This window comes from Acomys minous (assembly GCF_964271855.1).
Source record: "Acomys minous genome assembly, chromosome: 12".
NCBI classification, from domain to species: Eukaryota; Metazoa; Chordata; class Mammalia; order Rodentia; family Muridae; genus Acomys; species Acomys minous.
In genome coordinates this window covers 78974952-78999817 of record NC_140493.1, presented here as the reverse complement: position 1 = coordinate 78999817, position 24866 = coordinate 78974952, and the positions used below count along the sequence as shown (strand labels likewise).

The window sequence follows — 24866 nt, the reverse complement described above, 5'->3', positions numbered from 1 at the left end:
TGCATTCTGCCACGTTTTTGCTAGTCTTTGTTAGGTATGTGTGTCACAGTGGAAAACATAGTATTGGGGTGACTTGGGAAGGGCGTAGATGGGCTTCATTTAAAGTAGCTCTCATGCGTGTTGGCTGTGGTGGTTCATGCCTCTACCTCATAGGTATTTGGGTAGCTGAGAAAGGAGAGTCTCCAGGCCATCCTGAACTAACTACACAGTCAGACCGTGTCTTGGAAAAATAAAATGTATTACCAGGAATGGTGGTATATGCTTGCAGTCCCAGCAATTAGCAGGTAGAGGCAGGAAGATCAGGAGTTCATGGTCATCTTTCAGCAACATAGCAAGTTTGAGGGCACCCTGGGCTACCTGAGACCCTGTGTGTCCCCTTCCGCCCTGCCCCCCCCCCCCCCCCCCGCCCAAAAAAAAAAGAGCTTGAACTTCCTAATGGAAAACAGCCAGTGCCCTTCTACCCACCTATGATATTTTTACCCCAGTTGTTAATTGTAAGTAATAAAGCTTGTTTTAAATAGCTTAAGTGCTTTGATTTATAATCTGTATTCACCAATCTTGCCTTTTGTATATGTATTTGTAGTCATGTCGATTGGGCCAACACAGACCTATTTCTCGACTGTTGACGGATGGGATCATGAAAGTGGGAGCTACTGCATCAAAGAAACTTTCAGAAAAGTGTGTAGCAGACTGGTTTTCTCAGGCAGCTGATGGTAACAATGAAGCATTTTCTAAATTGAAGCTGTATGCACAAGTCTGCAAATATGAATTAGGTATTAAATTTGTATTCATTCTACAAAAGCAATGTGAGCTGTGTGGGTTGGTTCACCGTCTATTGTTGTGAATCAGATCTTAGTATCATGTAGCCATCTCCATTTTTTCAAACACATTGTTTTTGCCTGCTTTTGTCCTGCAAAATCAGAACTGAATAGATGTGGCAAAGGCTGTGGTTTCAAAGTTAACTATGTACTGTCTAACTGTCCACATAGAAATTCTGTTATCTCTGTATACGGGCATGCTATCAAGTAGACATTATTGGTTCCAAAATATCTTCTGCTGCCTTTGTGGGGGTCTGATGTTTTATGCACTGTAAGATCTATGATTTATGCTGGCCCGTGGTGGTAAACAACTTTAATTCCAGCACTGCATAGGCAGAGGCAGGTGTTATCTCTGTAAGTTTGAGCCCAGCTTGATCTATAAAGCAAGTTCCAGGGTAGCTGAGGCTACAGAGTAAGACCTGATCTTGAAAAAAACTTTAAAAAAAACAAAAAAACCCAAACAAACAAAAAAACCAAACTGTGATTTGTTAATAATTTACATGCAAATAATTTCTAAGTAACCTTCTGCAACACCAAAAACAACAACAAAAAAAAACCAAAAAAAAAACAGTCTTACTGTAGTTAAGAGAACGACTGTTATTTGAAACTTTTTTTTTGTTTTACTTTCAAATTAAAGGTCAGTTAACTTCTTTTACACTTAATCCAAGGAGATATAATACCAAATTACTGAACCTAATTAGACATTTCTGCAAATTGAGCCTTATGGTAATATCCCTCCATTTTGTATTTTAATTAGCTATCAATCTAGATGGTATTTCTTCAACTTGTGATTTAACAGTACTTGCAGTGGTTTGATGAAAAATTGCTGCATACTGCTATCACATTTGTTGGTGTGCTCTAATTTTTTATTACCCTTACTTGTGTGGGAATATATGCCACTGTGAATCAGTGGAAATCAGAGGACGGCTTGCAAGATTGGTTCTCTCTTTCCACCATGTGGTTCCTGGGGATTAACTTAATCACTGAGCCCTCTTGTCACCCTTTGTTTACATTTAATTTTGCCCAGAAAGTAGAATTTTCTTAAATTTTCATATCGATTATTTATATTTTGAATGAAAATATTGGTTTATTTTTATAGTTCCATTTTATACTTTTTCTTTAAGTTTCTGAGAGAAAATACACAGCTAGTTCAATGCTGCACTGTTAACAACACAGTGAAGGGAAGATAATTGCCTTGAAAGTGTCAGCTACGGTGTATTTATGTAGTAGAGTGAAAATAAGTCAGTGAAATCAAGAATTAAACACCCGTTTTTGTTCCTTAGGTCCATATCTTGCTTCTCAGCCGTTGGACAGCTCTCTGCTCTCCCAGCCAAATTTAGTTGCCCCTACAAATCAGTCTTTGCTTACTGCACCTCAGATGACAAATACTGGAAACGCTAATGCTCCATCTGCCACCTTAGCATCTGCGGCAAGTAGCACTATGACAGTGACTTCAGGTGTTGCCATATCTACTTCAGTTGCCACAGCTAATTCAACTTTGACCACAACTTCATCTTCATCATCTTCCAATATGAGTAGTGGCGTATCATCAAATAAACCGCCTTCGTTTCCACCCTTTGGCAGTATGAACACTAGTGGTACAGGATCCATGTCTGCACAAGCAAGCACAGTGCAGAGTGGCCAACTAGGAGGACAGCAGCCATCCTCACTGCAGGCAGCAGGAGTATCAGGGGAGTCAGCTTCACTTCCCACTCAGCCACATCCTGATGTGTCTGAAAGGTACCTTTAAAACTACTGATACTTGGGGTTGTGAGGTAGTTGAGTCGTATGTAGTGCATATGTTTAACCTGCTTGAAGCCTGTGCACAATGAACGAGTAAATAAAAACAAATTTAAGTTTGTGGAAATGCAGAATCTATGGTCTCCTTTTATCCAAGGAAGACAGCTGTAATGAGTATAAAATACTTGAACTTATCTTGGCCGTAACCATGTTAAGTATTTTATGTATAAAATTATGATATTGTTTTTAAAATCTTTATTATAGAATCACAGGATTGGCTTTAAGATCTTAAAATCTCCATTCAACTCCAGATATCTCTATGATTGAGTCTGGCCTGTGACATAAACCAGTGTAATTGTTTATGCACACTACATAAATCCTTGAGAAATCACTTTGGAATCTTCCTGTGTGTGTGCTTATACATATGTGTGTGCTGGAAACTCACCCCAGGCCTTCCACATGCTAGACAAAGCAGTTTCCCACTGTTCTGTTCCTCTGCCCTGGTGTGGAGGCTTTAGATTCTTAGCAGTTTTGCATTTCAGCTGTCTGTGACTCACTGTGTGATACGGGGAGGGTCTAACCATGAATGCACGTCTACAGTATGGAAGTAATACGGCATATTCTCCATTAAGTACTTTAATGGTAACACATCTCATTGATTTTATAATGAAAGTACTGGGAAAATTCCTTTTATTTTAGGGGATCAGTTAGGCTGAGCCTAGTTATTTTTCAGTTACCTAGAATGCAGTTGTTTCCAAATGTCATATATATATATGGGTAAAACTAAACTATTACCCATATTGGTTTGCCTATCGTGAATAGCTACATAGATCTGAAATTTAAAGAAAATTAAAATTACTTATGAAAGTGATACTTATTCACCACTAAATTAATGTGCCCAGTCTAAAAATGTACCCAGAACATGAAACAGATAAACCTGGACTAGCTCTATTTCAAGGCAGGTTTGTGATCAGCACCAGTTGCTGCGATGCCTGTCAGAAAGACCTTTAGTCTCTTATTGTTAAGCTGTTTAAGGAGTTTCTTCTGCTTACTTTAAAAGTACAAAGTCTCTTACTTGAAGAGATTTCATGTTGTGTAAATTATGAAATGGTATTTAGAGAGCTATGTTTCTTTTTGAAGTACCCTGTCAGAGAGGTTTCCTGATGCCTTACACCAACCAGTAAGAGAAAGATGTTGGATTTACTTGTTGCTCTATTAGGAAGATATAATACAACTTTGTTCTATTTCTACCATAATTTTTAGTACAATGGATCGTGATAAAGTGGGGATTCCCACAGATGGTGATTCACATGCAATTACCTACCCACCTGCAATTGTTGTTTATATAATTGATCCTTTTACATACGAAAATAAAGATGAAAGCACTAACTCTTCTAATGTATGGACTTTGGGGCTTCTTCGATGCTTCCTGGAAATGGTCCAGACTCTTCCTCCTCATATCAAGAGTACTGTTTCTGTACAGGTAAGATGGGCTGTTTCAGAATTTCAGAGGGACCCCTCTTTTCAAAAAAAATTTTGCTAAAAGATAGGTTGCATCTTAATACTATAATAGAAAATTTAAGAGTATTTATAAAAGATAAACTTTGTTGTCATGAGGGCTGATAAGATGATTTAGCAGTTACATGCTTGGTGCTGTTCCAGAGGACACAAGTTTGGTTTCCTCCACCCGCATCCAGTGGCTCACAATTGTCTGTAATACCAGAACCAGGGCATCTGTTCCACGGATACCGTCGTACACATGGTATAGACAAATAGAGACAGACAGACAGACAGACAGACAGACAGTAGACAGACACACGTAAATCTTTAAAAAAAAAAAAAAGAAAAGAAAAAAATAAAAACAACTTTATTGTCATTTTTCAATCATGGAAAATAAAAAGATTTATGTTGGCTGTATATGGTGGTGTGTATGTTTTAATCCCAGGAAGCTGAGGTAGGAGGATCACAAGTTTGAGAGCCAGCATCAGTACCTAGTTAAAAGCTAGCCTGGGGTACATAATACGACATTTTTTGTTGTTGTTGTTGTTGTTAGCCCCATCTCTACTTCTCCCCAAAGATTATATTGAGTATATTGTTTCTCCTGTGTTACTTTGTAAGCACAGTTATAAAGTAGAGCCTAAATAAGAAAATAATGCATAATGCCTGTATTCTATGTGTCAATTTTAACGAAGACAAGTTGCAAGTAAAAGTAAACGATATATAGTAGGTGCATATATATATATATGCCTCATGGGAGTCTTAATTAGTATAATTGCTGTGTATAGAAAATTTAAAAGATTTCTAGGTGGTCCTTTAATTCAGGACCCATGTAAATGCCTATATATTAAAACCTATGTAATAGGGGTAGTTGGGAGAGATGGTTCTGTAGTTAAGAGCCCTGCCTGCAGGTCAATTTCTAACACTCATATGGCAGCTGACAGCCATCCATAACCTCAGTCGCAGTGAATCCAGTGCTTTCTTCTGGGCTCCACATATAATAATGTATAAGGTGTTTGTACGTGTCTGCAAAAATTAAAAACACTATGTGATAGAACCCATAGTTTTTAGCTAATCTTTCCATTAGGTGTTGCTGAAGTTTTGTCTGAGGGGATTTCTCTTACTCTGTTGCAAGTTCTTCTGTTAACGTTTGTAATACTCACCTTTACCTATAGATTGTTCCTTGTCAGTACCTGTTACAACCTGTGAAACATGACAGCAGACAAGTCTACACCCAGCATTTAAAATCTCTGGCTTTCTCGGCCTTCACCCAGTGTCGGAGACCACTTCCAACATCAACCAACGTAAAAACACTGACTGGGTTTGGTCCAGGCTTAGCTATGGAAACTGCCCTGAGAAGTCCTGATGTAAGTTTCATAACTATGCTCTCCATGAACAAAGCTATGAAGATGATTACGTTTTAAGATTTTATAGAGAACTAAGTGGCTAGCAGCAGTAGTGTGTGCACTTGGGAGGGATAGGGAGGCAGGGCTCTGTGAGTTCAAGGACAGCCTGGCTGGTCTCAAAAAACGGGGTAGGGTTGGGGGGTGGCTTGTTCTATTCTTACTCCCAGTTATTTTATGTATATAATGTCTATGTACATGGCTCTACAGTACCTTCATTTTTTTTTTTTTTTTTACAGAGACCAGAGTGTATTCGACTTTATACACCACCTTTTATTCTGGCTCCTGTGAAGGACAAACAGACAGAGCTAGGAGAGACATTTGGAGAAGCTGGACAGAAGTACAATGTTCTTTTTGTGGGCTACTGTTTATCACACGATCAAAGGTGGATTCTTTCATCCTGTACAGATCTATATGGAGAACTCCTAGAAACATGTGTCATTAACATCGATGTTCCAAATAGGTACTTACATTTCCTTAAACATGATTTTACTAATTTAAGATGTTATTAATTGTACATATGTACAAACACACATGCTGTTTCATATTCAGTAGATAACCATTTGACGTGTATAAACATTATGATATTAACTGTTGACATTCTGGGTATACGTTTATCTACCTTTTTTAGTTATTGCTTACAGTGTATAGTTAAGATAATGAAAAACAGCTGGGCGGTGGTGGCGCATGCCTTTAATCCCAGCACTCCGGAGGCAGAGGCAGGAGGATTTCTGAGTTTGAGGCCAGCCAGAGCTACATAGTGAGACTCTCTCTCAAAAACAAACGCTCCCTTCTCTTGACTAGTCTGTTAAACAGATAGAAATGATTAAAAGTCTCTAACTTTTAGGTCATAAATAAAGCTTGTGACAGTGATTTTAGATGAAGAATTTGAAACATTAGAGATGACATATCTTTTAAGAGTGTGGCTACTTTTCCTATAGGGTTGGAGTTGTTTCTTGGCATCCACAGCTGGTGGCTCACAACTCTTATTAATTCTGACTTCCTTCCTATGCACCTGAACTTATGTGCACATTTACCTCTCCCCCATATACATAACTTAAAAATATAAAAATTAAAAATATTACTTAAAGGTTAACATTGCTAAGCTGGAGAGAGGGGTGGTGCATACCTTCTATTATAGCACTCTGGAGGTGGTGACAGGCAAATCTCTTGAGTTCTAGGATAGCCAGGAACTACACAGAAAAAAAAACCAAAATATAAATAAATAAGGAAAAATATTTATTTCTTGTAGTATAAACTGTACAATGATTTTTTTCCTTAAACAATTTTAAAATTTTTATTTAAATAATTTATTCAGATTACATCTCAGTTGTTATCCCCTCACTTGTATCTTCCCATTCCCCCCCCCCATGATTGGTTTTATTTTTAACCTAATTTATTTATTTATTTATTATTTATTTATTTATTTTGAGACAAGAGTTTCTTTATGTAGCCCTGGCTGTCCTAAAACTCACAAGGATCCGCCTACCTTTGACTCCCAAGTGCTAGATTTAAAAAGCATGTGCCATCCATCACTGCCTGCCTCAAACATAATTTTCTTTAAATTTATATATTTAGTGGGATATTTGCATTTGTCATTGAGGTAATTTGGAAAGAATGTGCTTCTCTCTGAAGGAAGAGAACAGCTACCACCACCATCAGGCTTAGGTTACCATTTTACTTTCTTAATCAAAAGGTAGAAATGTGGGCAGGAGAGACAGCTCAGAGCCAGAGCGCTGCCTTCTCCTATAGAGGACTGGGTTTCACTCTCAGCACCCACACGGTCGCTCACAACAGTCAGAGCGTTGCCTTCTCCTATAGAGGACTGGGTTTCACTCTCAGCACCCACACGGTCGCTCACAACAGTCAGAGCGCTGCCTTCTCCTATAGAGGACTGGGTCCACTCTCAGCACCCACACGGTCGCTCACAACAGTCAGAGCGTTGCCTTCTCCTATAGAGGACTGGGTTCACTCTCAGCACCCACACGGTTGCTCACAACAGTCAGAGCGCTGCCTTCTCCTATAGAGGACTGGGTTCACTCTCAGCACCCACACGGTTGCTCACAACAGTCAGAGCGCTGCCTTCTCCTATAGAGGACTGGGTTCACTCTCAGCACCCACACGGTTGCTCACAACAGTCAGAGCGCTGCCTTCTCCTATAGAGGACTGGGTTCACTCTCAGCACCCACACGGTCGCTCACAACAGTCAGAGCGTTGCCTTCTCCTATAGAGGACTGGGTCCACTCTCAGCACCCACACGGTCGCTCACAACAGTCAGAGCGCTGCCTTCTCCTATAGAGGACTGGGTTCCACTCTCAGCACCCACACGGTCGCTCACAACAGTCAGAGCGTTGCCTTCTCCTATAGAGGACTGGGTTCACTCTCAGCACCCACACGGTCGCTCACAACAGCCAGAGCGTTGCCTTCTCCTATAGAGGACTGGGTTCACTCTCAGCACCCACACGGTCGCTCACAACAGTCAGAGCGCTGCCTTCTCCTATAGAGGACTGGGTTCCACTCTCAGCACCCACACGGTCGCTCACAACAGTCAGAGCACTGCCTTCTCCTATAGAGGACTGGGTTCCACTCTCAGCACCCACACGGTCGCTCACAACAGTCAGAGCGCTGCCTTCTCCTATAGAGGACTGGGTTCCACTCTCAGCACCCACACGGTCGCTCACAACAGTCAGAGCGTTGCCTTCTCCTATAGAGGACTGGGTTCACCCTCAGCACCCACACAGTCGCTCACAACAGTCAGAGCGCTGCCTTCTCCTATAGAGGACTGGGTTCCACTCTCAGCACCCACACGGTCGCTCACAACAGTCAGAGCACTGCCTTCTCCTATAGAGGACTGGGTTCCACTCTCAGCACCCACACGGTCGCTCACAACAGCCAGAGCGTTGCCTTCTCCTATAGAGGACTGGGTTCACTCTCAGCACCCACACGGTCGCTCACAACAGCCAGAGCGTTGCCTTCTCCTATAGAGGACTGGGTTCACTCTCAGCACCCACACGGTCGCTCACAACAGTCAAAGCGTTGCCTTCTCCTATAGAGGACTGGGTCCACTCTCAGCACCCACACGGTCGCTCACAAGCTCCTATAACTCTAGTTCTAAGGGATGCAGTTTCTTCTTCTGGTGTCTGAGCACCAGGCACACCTGTAGTGCACATACATACACGTAAGCAAACACTCATGTATAAAATAAAATAATAAAATCCTTCCAAAAAAGTAAAATGCAACAAAGATTAAGAATTACATTGCTAGGCAGGATGGGTAAAGCTGCTTGCCTCCGAGCCAGACAACATGAATTTGATCCCTGGGACCTACTTGATAGAGCAAGCCAATTTTCAAAAATGTCCTCTGATCTCCATACCTGTGTCATGGAATGTGTACCCCTCACATACAAATACATTAGAATTTAATAATAATTATTATAATAAGATGTGATCAGACCTGTCTTTAATATTTTCCCTTACTGGTTTCTTACTGGTTATATGATATTGGGAAAATATCATTTATTATATATCAATTTCATCTGAGCTACACCTTATTTATTTATAATATCTATAAAGTAGTTGATGCTGCCTCATCAGATTGTTTGGATGAAATGTGTGTTGCATGTACAGTGGTTGAACCACACATGTGTAACAGAGTAAGTGCCAGATAATGTTAACCGCTGTTGCTTGTGGTACATACATGCTTGCTCCCTAGCACAGTGCATGTATTAGAAAACATACAACAATGCTGTTTGGTTTGGACATTCTTTACCTTTTAAGGTATAAGATTGGGTTAGTATAAATTGTTGGCCAAAATTGAACAACTCAACCATGTAAGCTAAAACAGGAAGGTAGATTATTTGAGTTTAGGAGTTTAAAACCATCTTGGGCAACTTAAAGAGGTCCCATATAAAAAACCTAGGTACTTGAGTGAATGTGTGTACCATTAAGACTTATTTTTGTAAAGGTTTGAAGCATTAAAATTAGTCCCATAATGGAAGTCCAGGCATATCATACCATAAGCAGTCAATAAAACAATAAAATGGATGAGCCAGTTTGTCACACATTTGAACCCTTTTATAAAAATGTCATTGTGTGAATTTTAGAAATGTTTACAACCATTTTATTTAATAGGGCCCGTCGGAAAAAGGGTTCTGCTAGAAGGTACGGGCTACAGAAACTCTGGGAATGGTGCTTAGGCCTTGTTCAGCTGAGCTCCTTACCATGGAGAGTTGTCATTGGTCGCCTGGGTAGGATTGGACACGGAGAACTGAAAGGTAAGCTTTGCTTTTTTTTTTTTTTTTAGTTTTTAACTTTTGTTTTATGGTGATGTATATTTGGTTCAGAACACATTAAATAATATGTTGAATAAAATACTCAAGGGCTCGGCAGTGAAGAGCTCTTTTAGGGGATCTCGGTTTGATTTCTAGCACTCACCGGGTGGCTTGCAACTGTCTATAACTCAAATTTCAGGGGATCTGATACCCTTTTTTACCACCCATAGGCACTACACACACGTATATTTGCAGGCAAATACTCATACATATAAAATAAAAACAAGTCTTACTTTAGTATTTTTTTAACAAGTCTTATTTTAAAATGCTAAGTTATAAGTAAAACTTTCTGTTTTAAACAAGGAGCCATATCAGTAATATATAATAGGTAGAACTAATACATATTCTCTATATGTCCTGACTCGATGCTGAAGGGGAAGAGGGGGGTAAAGTACCTTCAGCTGTAAATGTTTTAACTTGATGATGTTCTTTATATTGGAAATTATACTCATTTAAAAGCTGTTACATATTTCTCTTTCATTGTAACTTTGGGTTAACCACAAAACAGAGCAGTTCCTTTACGTACCGTCTCCCCTCCCCATTGATGCCCACAGACTGGAGTTGTTTGCTGAGTCGCCGAAACTTGCAGTCTCTAAGCAAAAGGCTCAAAGACATGTGTAGGATGTGCGGCATATCTGCTGCGGACTCGCCCAGCATCCTTAGTGCTTGTTTGGTTGCGATGGAACCCCAGGGCTCTTTTGTTATCATGCCAGGTCAGTTGTCTTTAGTGCATGCCAGATTGAATTATTCATTGTGCATTTAAGTCTTTAAGTGCTACGTAAAATTCTGTACTTACCAAAAAGGCAAAATGCATCTCTCTTTAGATTCTGTGTCAACTGGTTCTGTTTTTGGAAGAAGCACCACGCTAAACATGCAGACGCCTCAGCTAAATACCCCACAGGATACATCATGTACTCATATACTTGTGTTCCCTACTTCTGCTTCTGTGCAAGTGGCTTCCGCTACTTACACCACAGAAAATTTGGATTTAGCTTTCAATCCCAACAATGGTAAGTTAATTGAGCTTTAATTTAATTTTATTTGTTTTGAAATCAGGGTCAGCCAAGCGCAGTGGCGTACGCCTGAAATCCCAGCAGTCTGGGAGGCAGAGGCAGGCAGATCACTGTGAGTTTAAGGCCAACTGGGTCTACAAAGTGAGGCCAGGACAGCCTCTCACAAATAATGGAAAAAAGAAGAAGAAGAAGGAGGAGGAGGAGGAGAAGGAGAAAAGGAGAGAAAGAAAAGAAAGAAATCTGTCTGACCTGGTACTTGCTATTTAGCCCAGATTTGGTCTTGAGCTCCCAGCAAAACTCCTGTTTCATTCTAAAAGTGCTGGTTTTATAGGCATGTATGACTGGCTGCTGTTTTGTTGTTGTTGTGGTGGTGGTTTTTTAAAAATATTTTTGAGATAGGGTCTTGCAGTGTTGCTCAGCTTGGTGTAGAAACAATGCCCACACTCAAGCCACCTTTCTGCTTCAGTTTCCCAAGTAGCTGGGGCCACATGCATATACCACTGTGCCTGTACTCCAGGGTTTAAACAAATATTGACTGTTTCAGAAGGCTGAATAGAATGCCCTGAAATTTACTCTAGTAAGAAAAAAAGAGTTTGAAGGTGTAATAAAGAATAGAGAGATGGCTCAGAGCACTGGCTGCTCCTCCACAGGTCCTGGGTTCAATTCCCAGCAACCACATGGTAGCTCACAACCATCTGTAATGTGATCTGATGCCCTCTTCTGGTGTGAAGGCACACATGCAGGCAAATACTGTATAATAATAAACAAATTTTAATTTAAAAAAAAAATACTGAGATGGAGCGTTTTATCATACATCATGCAGATGGGACCTGAAAACAATAATATACATTTTATAATAAGGAAGCAAAGAGAAAGCTGAATAGATACCCCATAGGAAAAGCTGTTTGGTGGAAGAAAAGGATGCAAAGCCAAAGAGAAAGGCTATGAGCCAAAGCATACAGTTCAAGTCACTGGAAAAGACAAGGAAACAGATTACTAAGACACTTGCGTCCTAAACGTAAATGAAAAAAATGTAGGTTTTTGTTGTTGTTGTTTTATTTTGTTTTTGTTTTTCAAGATAGGGTCTCTCTGTGTAGCCCTGGCTGTCCTGGACTCACTTTGTAGACCAGGCTGGCCTCGAATTCACAGTATCTGCCTGCCTCTGCCTCCTGAGTGCTGGGATTAAAGGTGTGGCCACCACGCCCGGCCCAAAATGTGTTGTTTTATTCCAATAATTGCACTGAAAATTGTAATGTGGCTGCAGGAAATGACTATACCATTTTATATTACTGCATTAGAATTGGTATTGATATGAATTCTGTAAATGTTGTTTTGAGTGGTTATCATTGATTATAAAATTTGTGTATATTACGCTGTGCTTTCAGGTTTATATACCTCTATCACTCGTTATATGTGCTGTATGTACTTGTCTTTCCATACACCCACACTTGTTTCACTAGAGAGCAGACCTAGGCCTTTTTGCATTCTAGACAAGCTGTTTGTACAATTGAACTATTCGCCTAGCCCTTCGTATGCCGATTTGCTAAAACAACATTTTTATTGTTATTCTAAACCACTTTTGAAAATGTTAGATCTTCAAAGAAATACATATATTTTATAATAATCATAAAATAATTATTATTAGTTCGTTTGGTTTTTTGAGACAGGGTTTCTCTGTGTAGCCCTGGCTGTCCTGGAACTTCCTCTGGGACCAGGCTGGTTTCCAACTCAAAGATCCGCTTGCCTCTGCCTCTCAAGTGCTGGGATTAAAGGTGTGTGCCACCACTGCCTGGGGCATTTCGTCATTTTATTCTTTTATTATGTAATAGCCTGAATATTTTACATAGTAAAGAATAGTGCTATTTAAAAGGCATTTACGTTTTTGATATGTTGGCTTTGTTACCAGTTGTTTCTGTAGCATTATTATATACTTAGTAGCTTAAAAGAACATGAGTTCATTGTATTTTAATGCTCAAAATCACTCTCAGTGGGTTATAGAGAAGATGTTTTGGTTGAGTCCTTTTAGAATCTGGGTTAGAGTATGTTTCCTTGCCTTTGCCAGCTTCTGGAAGCCACTGTAGACTTTGGCTTCTGGCCTTCCTCTCTGTTTTGAATGACAGCAGTAGTTCCTTTATTGTTGCCCACTAAACTTCCTGTCAGGACTCCTGGAGCTGTGATTAACTCAGTGGTATAGTGCTTGTTATCTGTTTGGCCCTTGCTTCAATCTTGTGGCACCACATTTAAGAAAAAAAGGGGGGGGCCCTATGTCTAGGGTCCATTGCAAAGTTCAGAGTAGTCTCTTATAGGTCTCTTTACATTGAGCACTACTACAAAATCCTTTATATGGCTGTTGGCACAATACTCGGCACATAGTTGATACTCTGTAAATATTGAATATATTAAACCACTTTGCTTTAAGATATTTTTTGATTGGTTCTGCTTTTTGAGATAGGGTCTCACTATGTAGCACTGGCTAGCCTGGAGCTCACAGAAATCCTCCTGTCTCTGCTCTGCCTCTGAGTGGTGAGATTAAAGGTGTACATCAGCATGCCCTGGCTGTTGTTCTGAGATAGGATCTCCCTGCTCGTGCAGGCCAGAATGGCCTGGAGCTTGCTCTGCATACCAGGCTGGCCTTGAATTCACAGTCGTCTCCATCAGTCAGCCTTCTGAGTGGCGGGATTATGGGAATGAGCTGTCATGCCGTGTTTAAAGTTACCTTAATGCTGTTCTGTGAATGATCATGGTGTACAGAAGATAGAGTTGTCATTTCTTTTCCCTGTACAGATGGAGCAGATGGAATGGGTATCTTTGATTTGTTAGACACAGGAGATGATCTTGATCCTGATATCATTAATATCCTTCCTGCATCTCCAACTGCATCTCCTGTACACTCTCCCGGCTCTCATTACCCCCATGGAGGTGATGCTGGCAAGGTAATTCAGCTAAAAAAGTTTCAGCGTATCAAAAGGTCACCCGTTTGTCCATCCATCCAGGGATTACTATATGAAATAGGACACTACTTTTCCCTTTGAAATTAGCAAGAGATGAGTATCAGTTGAGCGCATGTACTTTTGTTTAGGCATTAAAACTTTTTTTTTCTTCTTTGCGATGATCTTCCTGCTTCTACTTAAGAAGTATTGAGTCAAAGTTATGCGCTGTCCATGGCTATTTATTTATTTATTTTTGATTTTCTGAGATAGGGTTTCTCTGTGTACCCTTGGCTGTCCTGGACTAGCTTTGTAGACCAGGCTGGCCTTGAACTCACAGCAATCCACCTGCCTCTGCCTCCTGAGTGCTGGGATTAAAGGTGTGCACCACCATGCCTGGCTGTCCATGTCCTTTTTTGTTTTTTTGTTTGTGTTTGTGTTTTTGAATTGGAGCCTCTCTATAGAGCTCAGGGTGGCTTGTGACTTGTGAGTCTCCTCTGTGCTGGGATTGCACCAACGTCTGGTTCTTTTTCTTTTTTCAAAATTAAAAGCACCAGTAAGTCTATTGTCAAAACACATTATATGAAATTCTTAAAGAACTAATAAAAATGTGTGGCTATTTATTTATTTATTTTTGATTAGTTTTTACTGTTTTATTACAGTAGTAGCTTTCAGGTGCTTAAGGTACTCATATAATGAACATTTTATTATGCACTTTATTTTCCTTTTATCTGTTTCCTTAAAATAAATGCTGAGAAATTTGTTGACGAATCCAAAGGAGAATGAACAACAGTGCATGTTGGTATAATGCCTTCTAAACACTACTGAAATTAATGGCATTTTATTGATAGTGATAGGGGAGAGAATACAAAGAGAGCTGAATCTTGTCTTTTGAATTGCGGTTGAGGAATTAGTTGAACAGCTGTTAGGAAATAAGTGGTAGTTACAGTGAACAGTTTGTGCTTTGTACTCAGCTTGATCCTAGACTCATTTTGTCTTACAGTTTTCATAGCATACTGTTGTGGTTTTATGTTTGGTTTTGGTTTTGGTTTTTTCGAGGCAGGGTTTCTCTGTGTGTAGACCAGGCTGGTCTCAAACTCACAGAGATCCACCTGCCTCAGCCTCCCAAGTGCTGGGATTAAAGACTTGCACCACCATGCCCAGCCCAGCACACTGTTGTTATGGTATAACTACATTTAGTTAGTTATTAGGCTTAGAATTTAATTTAGCTCTCTCACACATGCTAGACAAGTGTGCTCGTGTGGACCCACATCCTCAGCCCCCATTGTGTGTTTAGACTGTCTAGCTACAGGCTCGCCTTGCACTTGCTTTGTGGCCCAAGCGGGCCTTTAACTTATTTTGATCTTCTGTTTAAGCCTCTGAGCAGAAGACTACTGGCCTGTCACCAGGTTAGGCTTAGTGCTACTTGAGACTCTGACTTAATGAGATAGTAATACAATATTAAGTGTAAATCATTTTGTATTCATATTTGTCTAGAAATACCCAATGAACTAATACTCTTGTCTTTTTAAGGGTCAGGGTACTGATCGGCTACTTTCAACAGAATCGCATGATGAAGTCACTAATATTCTTCAACAACCATTGGCCCTTGGATACTTCGTATCAACTGCCAAAGCGGGTCCATTACCTGACTGGTTCTGGTCAGCATGTCCTCAAGCACAATATCAATGCCCCCTTTTTCTTAAGGTATTATTAATTTCTGTGCAAAGTCTTAGTTAATCCTAATTGATAGCTAAGCTCTGAGAACTACTGAAGTGGCATTTTAAAGCTTATAGCTTTTCTGAGTTCAAGTTCTTTTCTTTTTTTAATTAATTAATTAATTACTTTTTTTGAATATTTTATTTAATTTTAATTTATGTGCATGTGTTGGTGTAGGGGTGTCAGTCAGATCTTGGAGTTACAGATAGTTGTGAGCTGCCATGTGGGTGCTGGGAATTGAACCAGGGTCCTTTGGAAGAGCAGGCAGTGCTCTTAACCACTGAGCCATCTCTCCAGCCCTGAATTCCAAGTTTTTAAAGGCATTGTTGTATGTATTTCTGTAAAAGGTGTCACAAAAGGAATTATCTAATGTGAAACATAATTATAAAGATTTATATTAAGGTTAAACATTATTCTTAAGAAGTCAGGTCCTGGAACTCTTGCTTTTACATTATATTTTCAATGAAATATAGAAGTTTAGAGATGAGAAACTTTCTCTTTCTAGTCTTATCCTCCACCTGAATATATTGTAATTAAGGAAATTCACCCATCTAAAGTCATAAATTTGTAGTAGACATCAAGAGTAAAACCTTGATCTTTGAATGGGATCATACTATTACATTTCATTATTTTGAGGATTAAAATTTTTACAATCTTCATAATATTTGATTTATTTTAATTTATCTACTCTTAACATTTTTCCTTTGTATACATTACTAATGAGTAAGACAGGTGTGATAGCAAATGCCTTTAATCTCAGCATCCAGGAGCCAGAGTCAGGAGGATCTCTGTAAGCTTGATGCTAGCCTGGTGTATATAGAGATCCAGGCCAGTCAGGGCTACATAGTGAGACCCCTGTCTCAGAAAGAAGCAAACAAATAACTAGTGAGTAGGTTGAACATGGTGACTTATAATCCTAGCACTTGGGAGGCACAGACAGGAAGTTTACCCAAGAGTTGCAGGCTAGCTGAGTTCACATAGTAAGTTCCAGGTGAGCCAGTGGTGCATAGCTAGTTCCCATGTCAAAACATAGACAAAAAACTGGTGAGTAGACCTACAGATACTTAGATCTTCAACATTCATCTTCTAAGTTATAAGATGAGTCATGAACGCCCTCTGTGGCTGATTGTTATCGTTGCTGCTACTGATCTGACTCACACAAGGTAGAAACCACTGTAAGTGGGCTCATAATGTTTCAGGTCAGATGATAGGCTTTTATAAAGCCTACAATAGTTAATAATCTGAATGAATCCCCCTCCCTTTTGAATGTGAATCAGCTATGGTAGGCATGTACCTGTTCTTGAGTTGACTACTAATAAAATAATATATTAGTTTATCTTGAGGCTTCTATTCCTCTTCCAGATATCGGCTGGTTTAATCTAATATCCTTCCATGAACATCTTCCCAAGGGGTTTTCTTCAGAGTTAGTAGTATGGAGCCTCCACTAACCAGAGTTCCTTGGTCCTTTGGGAAGTGCTGCACATGCTGCCTCCTCCCACTTTGTCACAGAATGTGTGTGCACACTAGAGTCCTCATAAGAGCAGTAAATAACCTTGCTTATCTAGTGCTTTCCAACTTCGTGTGACAACTAGTTGTAGCTTATGACCTTAGTCTTTCAGGGCACACTTTTGTTTAGTAAACACTTTTTTGAAAAGTCCAAGGGACTATCCAGATTCTTTTCTACTCAATATTTATTTGCAGAGAGGATAGTGTAAAGTGAGCACTCACCCTCAGATACAGTGTAACAAGATTAGGACTTCTGGTTCAGAATCACAGGTAAGGCATAACAACATAATTTTGTTCACTTTTTTTTTTTTTTGCCTGTATCCCAATTTAGTTCTGTTCTGTAGTCAATAAAGCCATCTGATATATTTCTGCAGTCAATAAAGCCGTCTGATATATTTCTGCAGTCAATAAAGCCGTCTGATATATTTCTTTTTAGTTGAGAAGTGAGTGGTTCTAGATGGCTAAAATATTTTTATTGCAAGAATGAAGTCAGCATTCACTCACTTTGTAGTGATATGCCAAGTGAGACTTATAATTGGTAAATCAAGAATTTATAGACAGTTCAGACATACATACTTTTGGTTATGTTCCTGATTATATTTCATAAGCACTTATACTTGTATGCTTTTGTGATGGAGAATGCAGATAGATATAAGAAAGCACCCCTATAGAATGCAGAAAGCTTTGTGAAGGATTGTCTGTGGTGAGCAGCACCACTTTATCATGGTGCTAATACTGTTATACAGCTTACACACTAGGTGATTCATTTTCCTTACTTGAAATGTGAATAGTAGCACATTCCTTCTGCCTACTACTATTTCGTGTTCCACCAAAATGTGTATGCGGTTGTTTATAAGCCTCTGCATGTATGCATTGTTTTGATTGTTAAGTGTTCAAGCAGAGGCACCTTTGGAAAAAGTTAAAGCTTTGCATGTAAAATATTGTTCAGGATTCCTTTTTTTGTTTATTTTTTTGTTTTTCCTCCTAGGCCCTAGTGTGGCTGCATAGTCTAAATTCTGTGTATCCCAAGGACAGAGTGCACTCAGGCCTATGGGTTCAGTGTCTCCTTAATCATTTGCTTTATACACCTGGGCAAACTAGACTAAAAGATAACTCGAAGGCCGGGCGTGGTGGCACACGCCTTTAATCCCAGCACTCAGGGAGGCAGAGGCAGGCGGATCGCTGTGAGTTCGAGGCCAGCCTGGGCTACAGAGTTAGTTCCAGGACCGTCAAGGCTACACAGAGAAACCCTGTGTGGAAAAACAAAAAACAAAAAAGGAGGAAGAAGATAACTGGAAAGTTCTTTCTTTTTTTGGATTGCTCTAAGGTATTAAAAACAAAGTTAAAGTAAAAATTGTAGAGATAGAGTGTAAGTTTTCATCAAAATCATAAACTTTTGTAGTAGCTTCTACAGATGACAGTGTCATAAGGTCGTTTTCCTCAAGGATGATACGTTGGGAGAGCACCATGAAGCTGAATGACTGGTCTCCCACATGCTGACTGAACTACCTTACCTTTGTAGGCCTCTTTGCACCTCCACGTGCCTTCAGTGCAATCTGACGAGCTGCTTCACAGTAAACACTCCCACCCTCTTGACTCAAATCAGACTTCAGATGTCCTCAGGTACAGCTCTTGTCGCGTTACATCTTGTCCGTTTCAACTTGAGTTAAATATAATGTTTATTGTTAAATGTCTTTATTTTGGGGGGCAAGAGTTTATAGCCTATTATTTTTGAATCATTGGATGAGTTGTACTTTTAGATGATATATGTTTGGGGTTTAAGGTGTTTTTTTTCTTTCTCTCTTTTTCCTCCCTACTCATAATATAGACGAAGAATAGAGCTTTGCGCTTGCTAGGCAGATTGCTTTCTACTCTGGGCTAAACCCCATTAAATTATTATCTCTTTCTTTTATCATTTAATGTGTATTGGTGTGAGTGTGTGAGATCCTCTGGAATTGAAGTTACAGACAGTTGTGCTGCCATGTGAGTGCTGGGAATTGAACCCAGGTCCTATGGAAGAACAGCCAGTGCCCTTAACCCCTAAGGCAGCTCTCCAGCCCAAATGATTATTTCTTAAAAACTATTTTATTTGGGCTGGAGAGATGGCTCAGTGGTTAAGAAGAGCACTGGCTGCTTTTCCGAAGGTCCTGAGTTCAATTCCCAGCAACCACATGGTGGCTCACAACCATCTATAATGAGATCTGATGCCCTCTTCTGGTCTGTTGACTCACATGCAGGCAGAATACTGTATAAATAATAAATAAAGAAATCTTTTTTTTAAAAAAATCCAAAGTGTTTTATTTTTGGGCTGGAGAGATGGATCAGTGGTTAAGAGTACTGACTGCTCTTCCAGGGGACCTGGGTTCAATTCCTAGCACTTCCATGTAAGTTCACAACTGTGTAACTCCAAGGTCTGACTCCCTTACACAGGCAGCCAAAACACCAATGCACATGAAACCAACAAACAACCAAAAAACCCTTTGATTCTTTTTATTACATATATTTCAATATTTTGCCTGCGATCCAGAAGGAAGCATCAGGTCTCCTGGAACTGGAGTTACTTATAGACTGTTGGTTAGCAGCCATGTGGGTGCTGGGAGCTGAACTCCGCTCCTTTAGGAAAGCAGTGCTCTCGAGCTCTGAGTCCTCTCTCCAGCCCCAACCCTGTGAAATGATTGAGAACAAGTGCTTTTCTAGCATGAATATTTTTTGGAGATTCCCCCTCATGTTTTGTGAAAGGGTCTTATGTATCCCAGGCTGGCTTCCAACTTAATATTTCGTGAAATCAGTTAATCTCTCTCTATTCCTTATCCTATTTATTTTATGTTTTTAAAGACAGAGCCTCACTGTATTGCTTCTGGCTATCTGGAACCCAGCTCACCTTGAACTCACAGAACTCTGCCTGCTTCTGCCACTGTACTCATTGGCTCTGTTTGTTTTGTTTCTGAGGTGGCTCTGATTTGCCTGGAATTCATAGAATAGGCTAGCCTTGGACAAAGATCCACCGGTCTGACCTTTTGGGTACCAAGATTAAAAGCATATGCTGCCATGTCTGGCTCTATTGCTCTTTTTTTTTTTTTTTTTTAGAAAATGTCTTTATCTTTATTTAGTGGTTCATACCTGTAATATCTGAATTTGGGAAGGTTAGACAGGAGGATCATTGCAAGTTTGAAACTAGCTTATCTTAACAAAACAAAGAAGAAATGGAACAAAACAATAAAGTGACTTTAGCGAGGCATGATGCCATTCAGAAAGCCAAAGCAGAAGGGTTGCCATGAGTCTGAGACTAGCCTGTGCTACAGTGTTAAACTTCTCACAAGAGTAGTTCTGTGGTTGTGATGGTGATGTGGTCTCAGTGCTTAGGTCCTGGAGGTGGGAAGAGGTGAGTTTGCTGCCAGAGGGTCATGCACAGCAATACCTCCCCCCCCCCCCCCCCCCGTCCGTCTGCTGCCCCCCCACCCCACCCCCGCTTGACTCTAAAAGTACTGCCAAAGTCTGTGTTGAACTAGAAGGACTCACATGGCTTATTTGCTTTTCAGGTTTGTTTTGGAACAGTATAATGCACTCTCGTGGCTAACCTGTGACCCTGCAATCCAGGACAGACGCTCATGTCTCCCAATTCATTTTGTGGTGCTGAATCAGTTATATAACTTTATCATGAATATGCTGTGATCTTCGTCTGATGGAATTGCTCAAGGAAAGAACAGGAAGAAAGGATATTTGCTGCAGGATTAAGTTACAGTTCTCAGTGGAAGTCACTTGTGATGGGGCCTAATTCTTATTACTTCAACAAATATTGTTTAGACTTGGGGGGGCGGGGCTATAACCCTATTTTTCATTGACTATACTGAGCTCTTTAGGATGATGACTGATTATTCAAAACGTATTATAACATTTTCGTAGCAAAAATTAACCTTTTTTTTTCCAGTCACAGTATTTGTGAAAAGTAATGAGCCATAGTACCCATTCATGTTAAAGAATATTAAAAGCATGGAGAGGAAATATGAGGAACAATGAATTTCAACATATGGCTTTAGAACATCAAGATGTTCTTGTATTGGATATAGTATCTAGTATTCAAAAATGCCTGCATCTCTTATTTATTGTAAGTTTTTAAATGTATAAATTGTCTTATATTTCTTAACCTCTTTTATAAAAATTTTCCTAGAAGGTTTATACTGCCTTCTTGCTTTAAAGCAATTGGTCTAAAATATATGTAATCGTCTTAATTAAAAGTTGCAGTAGGGTTGCTTTTAGAGTATTATTTTTTTGTAAGGGGGTGGGTTGGACAGTAAATTTGTATTGTCTCAATGTACAGTTTAACAGGGATAGAGGGGAAATAATGTCCATACCATTGTGTGTGGAAGATTTACAGCTAAGCTGTAGCTGCAAAGTACATGTACAGTAATGAAGTTCACTGTGTTTATACATTGAAAAGGTACCGGGTCTTACAGCATTTTATATATCACACCTTTCAGAGTAACATGATGGCAATATACATTCGTGATATTGTTAGGTGGATTAACTTAGAATAAAATGAGAATTCTTCAGTTATATTTTGTACTATGGTTTAGGGCTATGACTAATATTTCAGGCCATTTCCAGTGAAGAAACTTAGTTTTACAAGAAAAAAACATTTGCTACTGAATGCTTAAACTAATTTTGGTGTTTAATGTTACATGCTTAAATTTTTTTCAGTTTTCACAGTGGCACATTTAGGCATGGGGATATTACTAATTATGAAATTTTTCTGCAGGATCTGTTATAAGGTTGAAATTTAGCCCAGCTCTAGGCATTTTACAAATTATTTTAAGAGCAGTCACTCTTGATTGTTTTGCTTTTTTAAATTAAAGATTGGGAATGTGTGTGAAAGTGTGTGTGTGTGTGTGTGTGTGTGTGTGTGTGTGTGTGTGTGTACGCACGCGTGGGTGTATGAAAGATAGAGAGAGAGAGAGTGCAATCAAACTGTGGTGTAAATAGATCCTCAGTGAGTTCTGGTATTCAGACTCTGTTCCACTAGTGAAAGAACCATTTTCTAAACTGTTTCCCTTTGACTTGTTTATTTATTGAATTTTCTTGGTTTGGAGATGGCAGTCCCAAACACCAGAGTCTGTACTTTTCTATGACACAGCTCAAATTAAGGTAGGGCACATGCCAAGGAGGTTCTCACCTCCCTAAAGAAGGGACTTGAATTTTAGGGACTTTAATTCACCCCTTCCTTCAATACAGCTTTCCCCTTATTTGCACATGCCAAGAGAACTGCTTTTATGCAGGCTTTACCCACTGAAAAAAAAATCCTTTCTACAGTGCTGCTCACAAGAGAGCCCAGTTAGTCTCCTGCCTGCATTGCTGACTTGAATTCACAGTCGCCAAGTCTACCTATTTTTCTTGGAAGCAGTCTTTCAAAATTCCTACTTGTATATTTGTTAATTGTTGACAAGGACAAAAATCAGTTGTATTTACAAAACTCTAACTCAGTTATTTTTTTTTTTAAACTGAAACCTGTTTTGTAAATAGTATACATTTAATGTTGCTTAGCATAAAAAACACTTTCTTACAAAGAGTGTATCTTCTTTAAATTGGGTATATGAAACATTACCAACTCCTGTTTTTCTATAGAGAAACACAATTAGTAACAAGTTTTCAAATTATTCCTTCAACAGTAATAGAACAATCCAAATGTTGAGCATATTTTGATATTAAATTAACGATCACATCTCTTTTTAAATGATGCTAAACACCACCACTGATTATGTTGACATATTTTGTTCTGTATTTTCTTGGCATGGGGGGGGGGTGTTAAGATTTGAGGGAAAAGATGCTTATTTGGAATTTCTATTAAAAACTATCCTTGTTATTTTCTTAGCTCAATAATGACTCAAGAAAATAAAAAGATTATAATCTCAGATTCAAATTACTAATATTTGATAACCACACCTCAGCTTGAAAATAGGTTTGACAAGATCATTCTCTGACAGTTTCTTTCATGTAGCCATAAGCAGGGACCCAGCATACAATTTTTCTTACCTGGGAATCTGGAATCAGTCCCAAATATACAGGATTAATTCATGGGTTTTTTGTTTGTTTGTTTTGGTTTTGGTTTTGTTTCCTCCTTCACATGCCAGTTCTTGCTCAAATAGGAAGTTACTAAAATAGCCATTAGAAGAAGAAATAGAGCCTTTTGTGCAGGATGGTAGATCTAACTTATTAATGTACCGTCACAACAAGCATGGGTAATTGTTTTATTTGAGTAGGTAAGCAAAATTGTATACTTTCTCCTGGTGAATTCCCAACACTTTGACTTCCTCATTTCAGTGCTGATGCCTGTCTTGTGTGCATTTATCCATTATGAAGCAGGTGAAAGTTCAGTATTTTAGCATTTTAAAAGATGAGTTATATAATGTCTGCTTCCAGCCAGTCTGAACATCTAGCCATACCTTCCTTATGCAAGCCATTCAGTTATCAGGACTGTGAATCAACGCTGTATGAATACATTTCTGTACACCTTATTGTTTGGCCAGAAGGCCACCAAGTGTACTTATATGTAATCCTTAAATTTTAAAATAGCTTGTAATTTTTAAATATTTCTAAACTTTTCTTAAACCACTAAAATTAAGCTCTTACTACTTAGTCAACTATCCTCAGCTGTATTTGTCCTCAATTGTCAGTATGGCACAGATCACTGTATTAAAATACTCTTTCGTCTTCATATTTACCTTTTGAGGTAATTTTTTAACTTAATGTGTTACTACAAAGATTTGCAGATCTTTAATCAAGCACTATGTTAATACTGTAATATCAAAATATTATGTCGCATTATTTCAAATGTTCAGATTGAATAGGTTAAAAGAAAGTCTTTAAATGCTATTGCATCATAGAATCTGTTCCTACCCACTGTGGCATTGCATATTAGTTTATTGAGACATTCATTGTTGCTTGATTGACATTTTGGTCTGGGTTTCCTCTTAATAGTTTAGTTTAATTAAAATTAAGGAAAAATGTGTTAACATTTTTGTTTCGTCCCATTCTCCCCAAATCAACGGGAAAAAAAACCAATCTTACCTTTTGGCGTTCCTTGGTGTTTTCATGGCCGGACTGTGGTCTGACTTGTTATGTATGTGTTCTCACTCTCATGTTTTCATGGCCGGACTGTGGTCTGACTTGTTATGTATGTGTTCTCACTCTCGTGTTCATATTCACTCTCGCTCTCTCTTTTGTGGAGTATAAATTTAAAAACTGGATTTGGGACCTAAAATACTCCTCAGGTTGAGATATTCTTGAAGTTTTAAAATAGCTTTAGTTTTTAAAATAAACTGGATTTGTGGACCTTAAAGTTACTGAGTTTAAACTACAAATTGTAACATCATTACTGGACATGTCAGCATCAACCCTCTCAGAATAGCTTGGTCACTTTATGAAGGGGTGTTTTTAAGTTGTTGTTGAGCAGTGACATTTAATATGGTCCAATTGCTTTTCTTTTTAACGTGACAAAACATTTTAAGAAAGAATAAGGAACAAACACTATTGCTGCCGAATGCCATAACACTGAGTTGTACAAATTGTGATTGAGGAAATGAAAAAGTTTATACTTTTTAAAAAAAAAAACAAAAAACAAAACTTCAAATGGAATAAATTATTCATGAAGCCTTCATTGTGGTGTCTCATTCTGTTGAAAATATATTCACCTTAAAATATTTCCATAGTCAGGAGCAATACTATTTTTGTGTCTTTTACTAAGAGAAGCAGCTTACCTAGGTACTGGTGAGTAGGTTGTTTTGGGAGGGTGAGTTTGAGGTAGGGTCTTGCTATGTCCAACAGGTTAGTCTTGAGCGCAAAGAGACTTCCTTGCTTGTACCATTCAAGTGCTGGGATTAAAAGAGTATGTGCACATTAAAGGGTGTGGTGGGACATGC

At 39.1% G+C, this 24866-nt stretch overlaps 1 protein-coding gene across 4 annotated transcripts in view; it reads left to right on the top strand.

Moving 5' to 3' along the window:
• The window catches only part of MED13 (mediator complex subunit 13), a 94960-nt gene extending 70356 nt beyond the window's left edge, over positions 1-24604 (top strand). For 3 of the 4 annotated variants that reach the window (XM_084803236.1, XM_084803235.1, XM_084803237.1), the window contains exons 19-30: positions 584-773; positions 2102-2558; positions 3822-4041; positions 5231-5422; positions 5698-5921; positions 9589-9731; positions 10343-10501; positions 10613-10798; positions 13586-13734; positions 15262-15435; positions 18476-18576; positions 20493-24604. In XM_084803236.1, coding sequence (XP_084659362.1) covers positions 584-773; positions 2102-2558; positions 3822-4041; positions 5231-5422; positions 5698-5921; positions 9589-9731; positions 10343-10501; positions 10613-10798; positions 13586-13734; positions 15262-15435; positions 18476-18576; positions 20493-20625 — 2328 coding nt within the window. In that variant the 3' untranslated portion in view covers positions 20626-24604. Of the gene's footprint in view, positions 1-583; positions 774-2101; positions 2559-3821; positions 4042-5230; positions 5423-5697; positions 5922-9588; positions 9732-10342; positions 10502-10612; positions 10799-13585; positions 13735-15261; positions 15436-17148; positions 17224-18475; positions 18577-20492 lie in introns of those variants that run through there. The other variant, XR_014783521.1, reaches the window with a different exon arrangement.
• Positions 24605-24866: the final 262 nt, after the last annotated feature.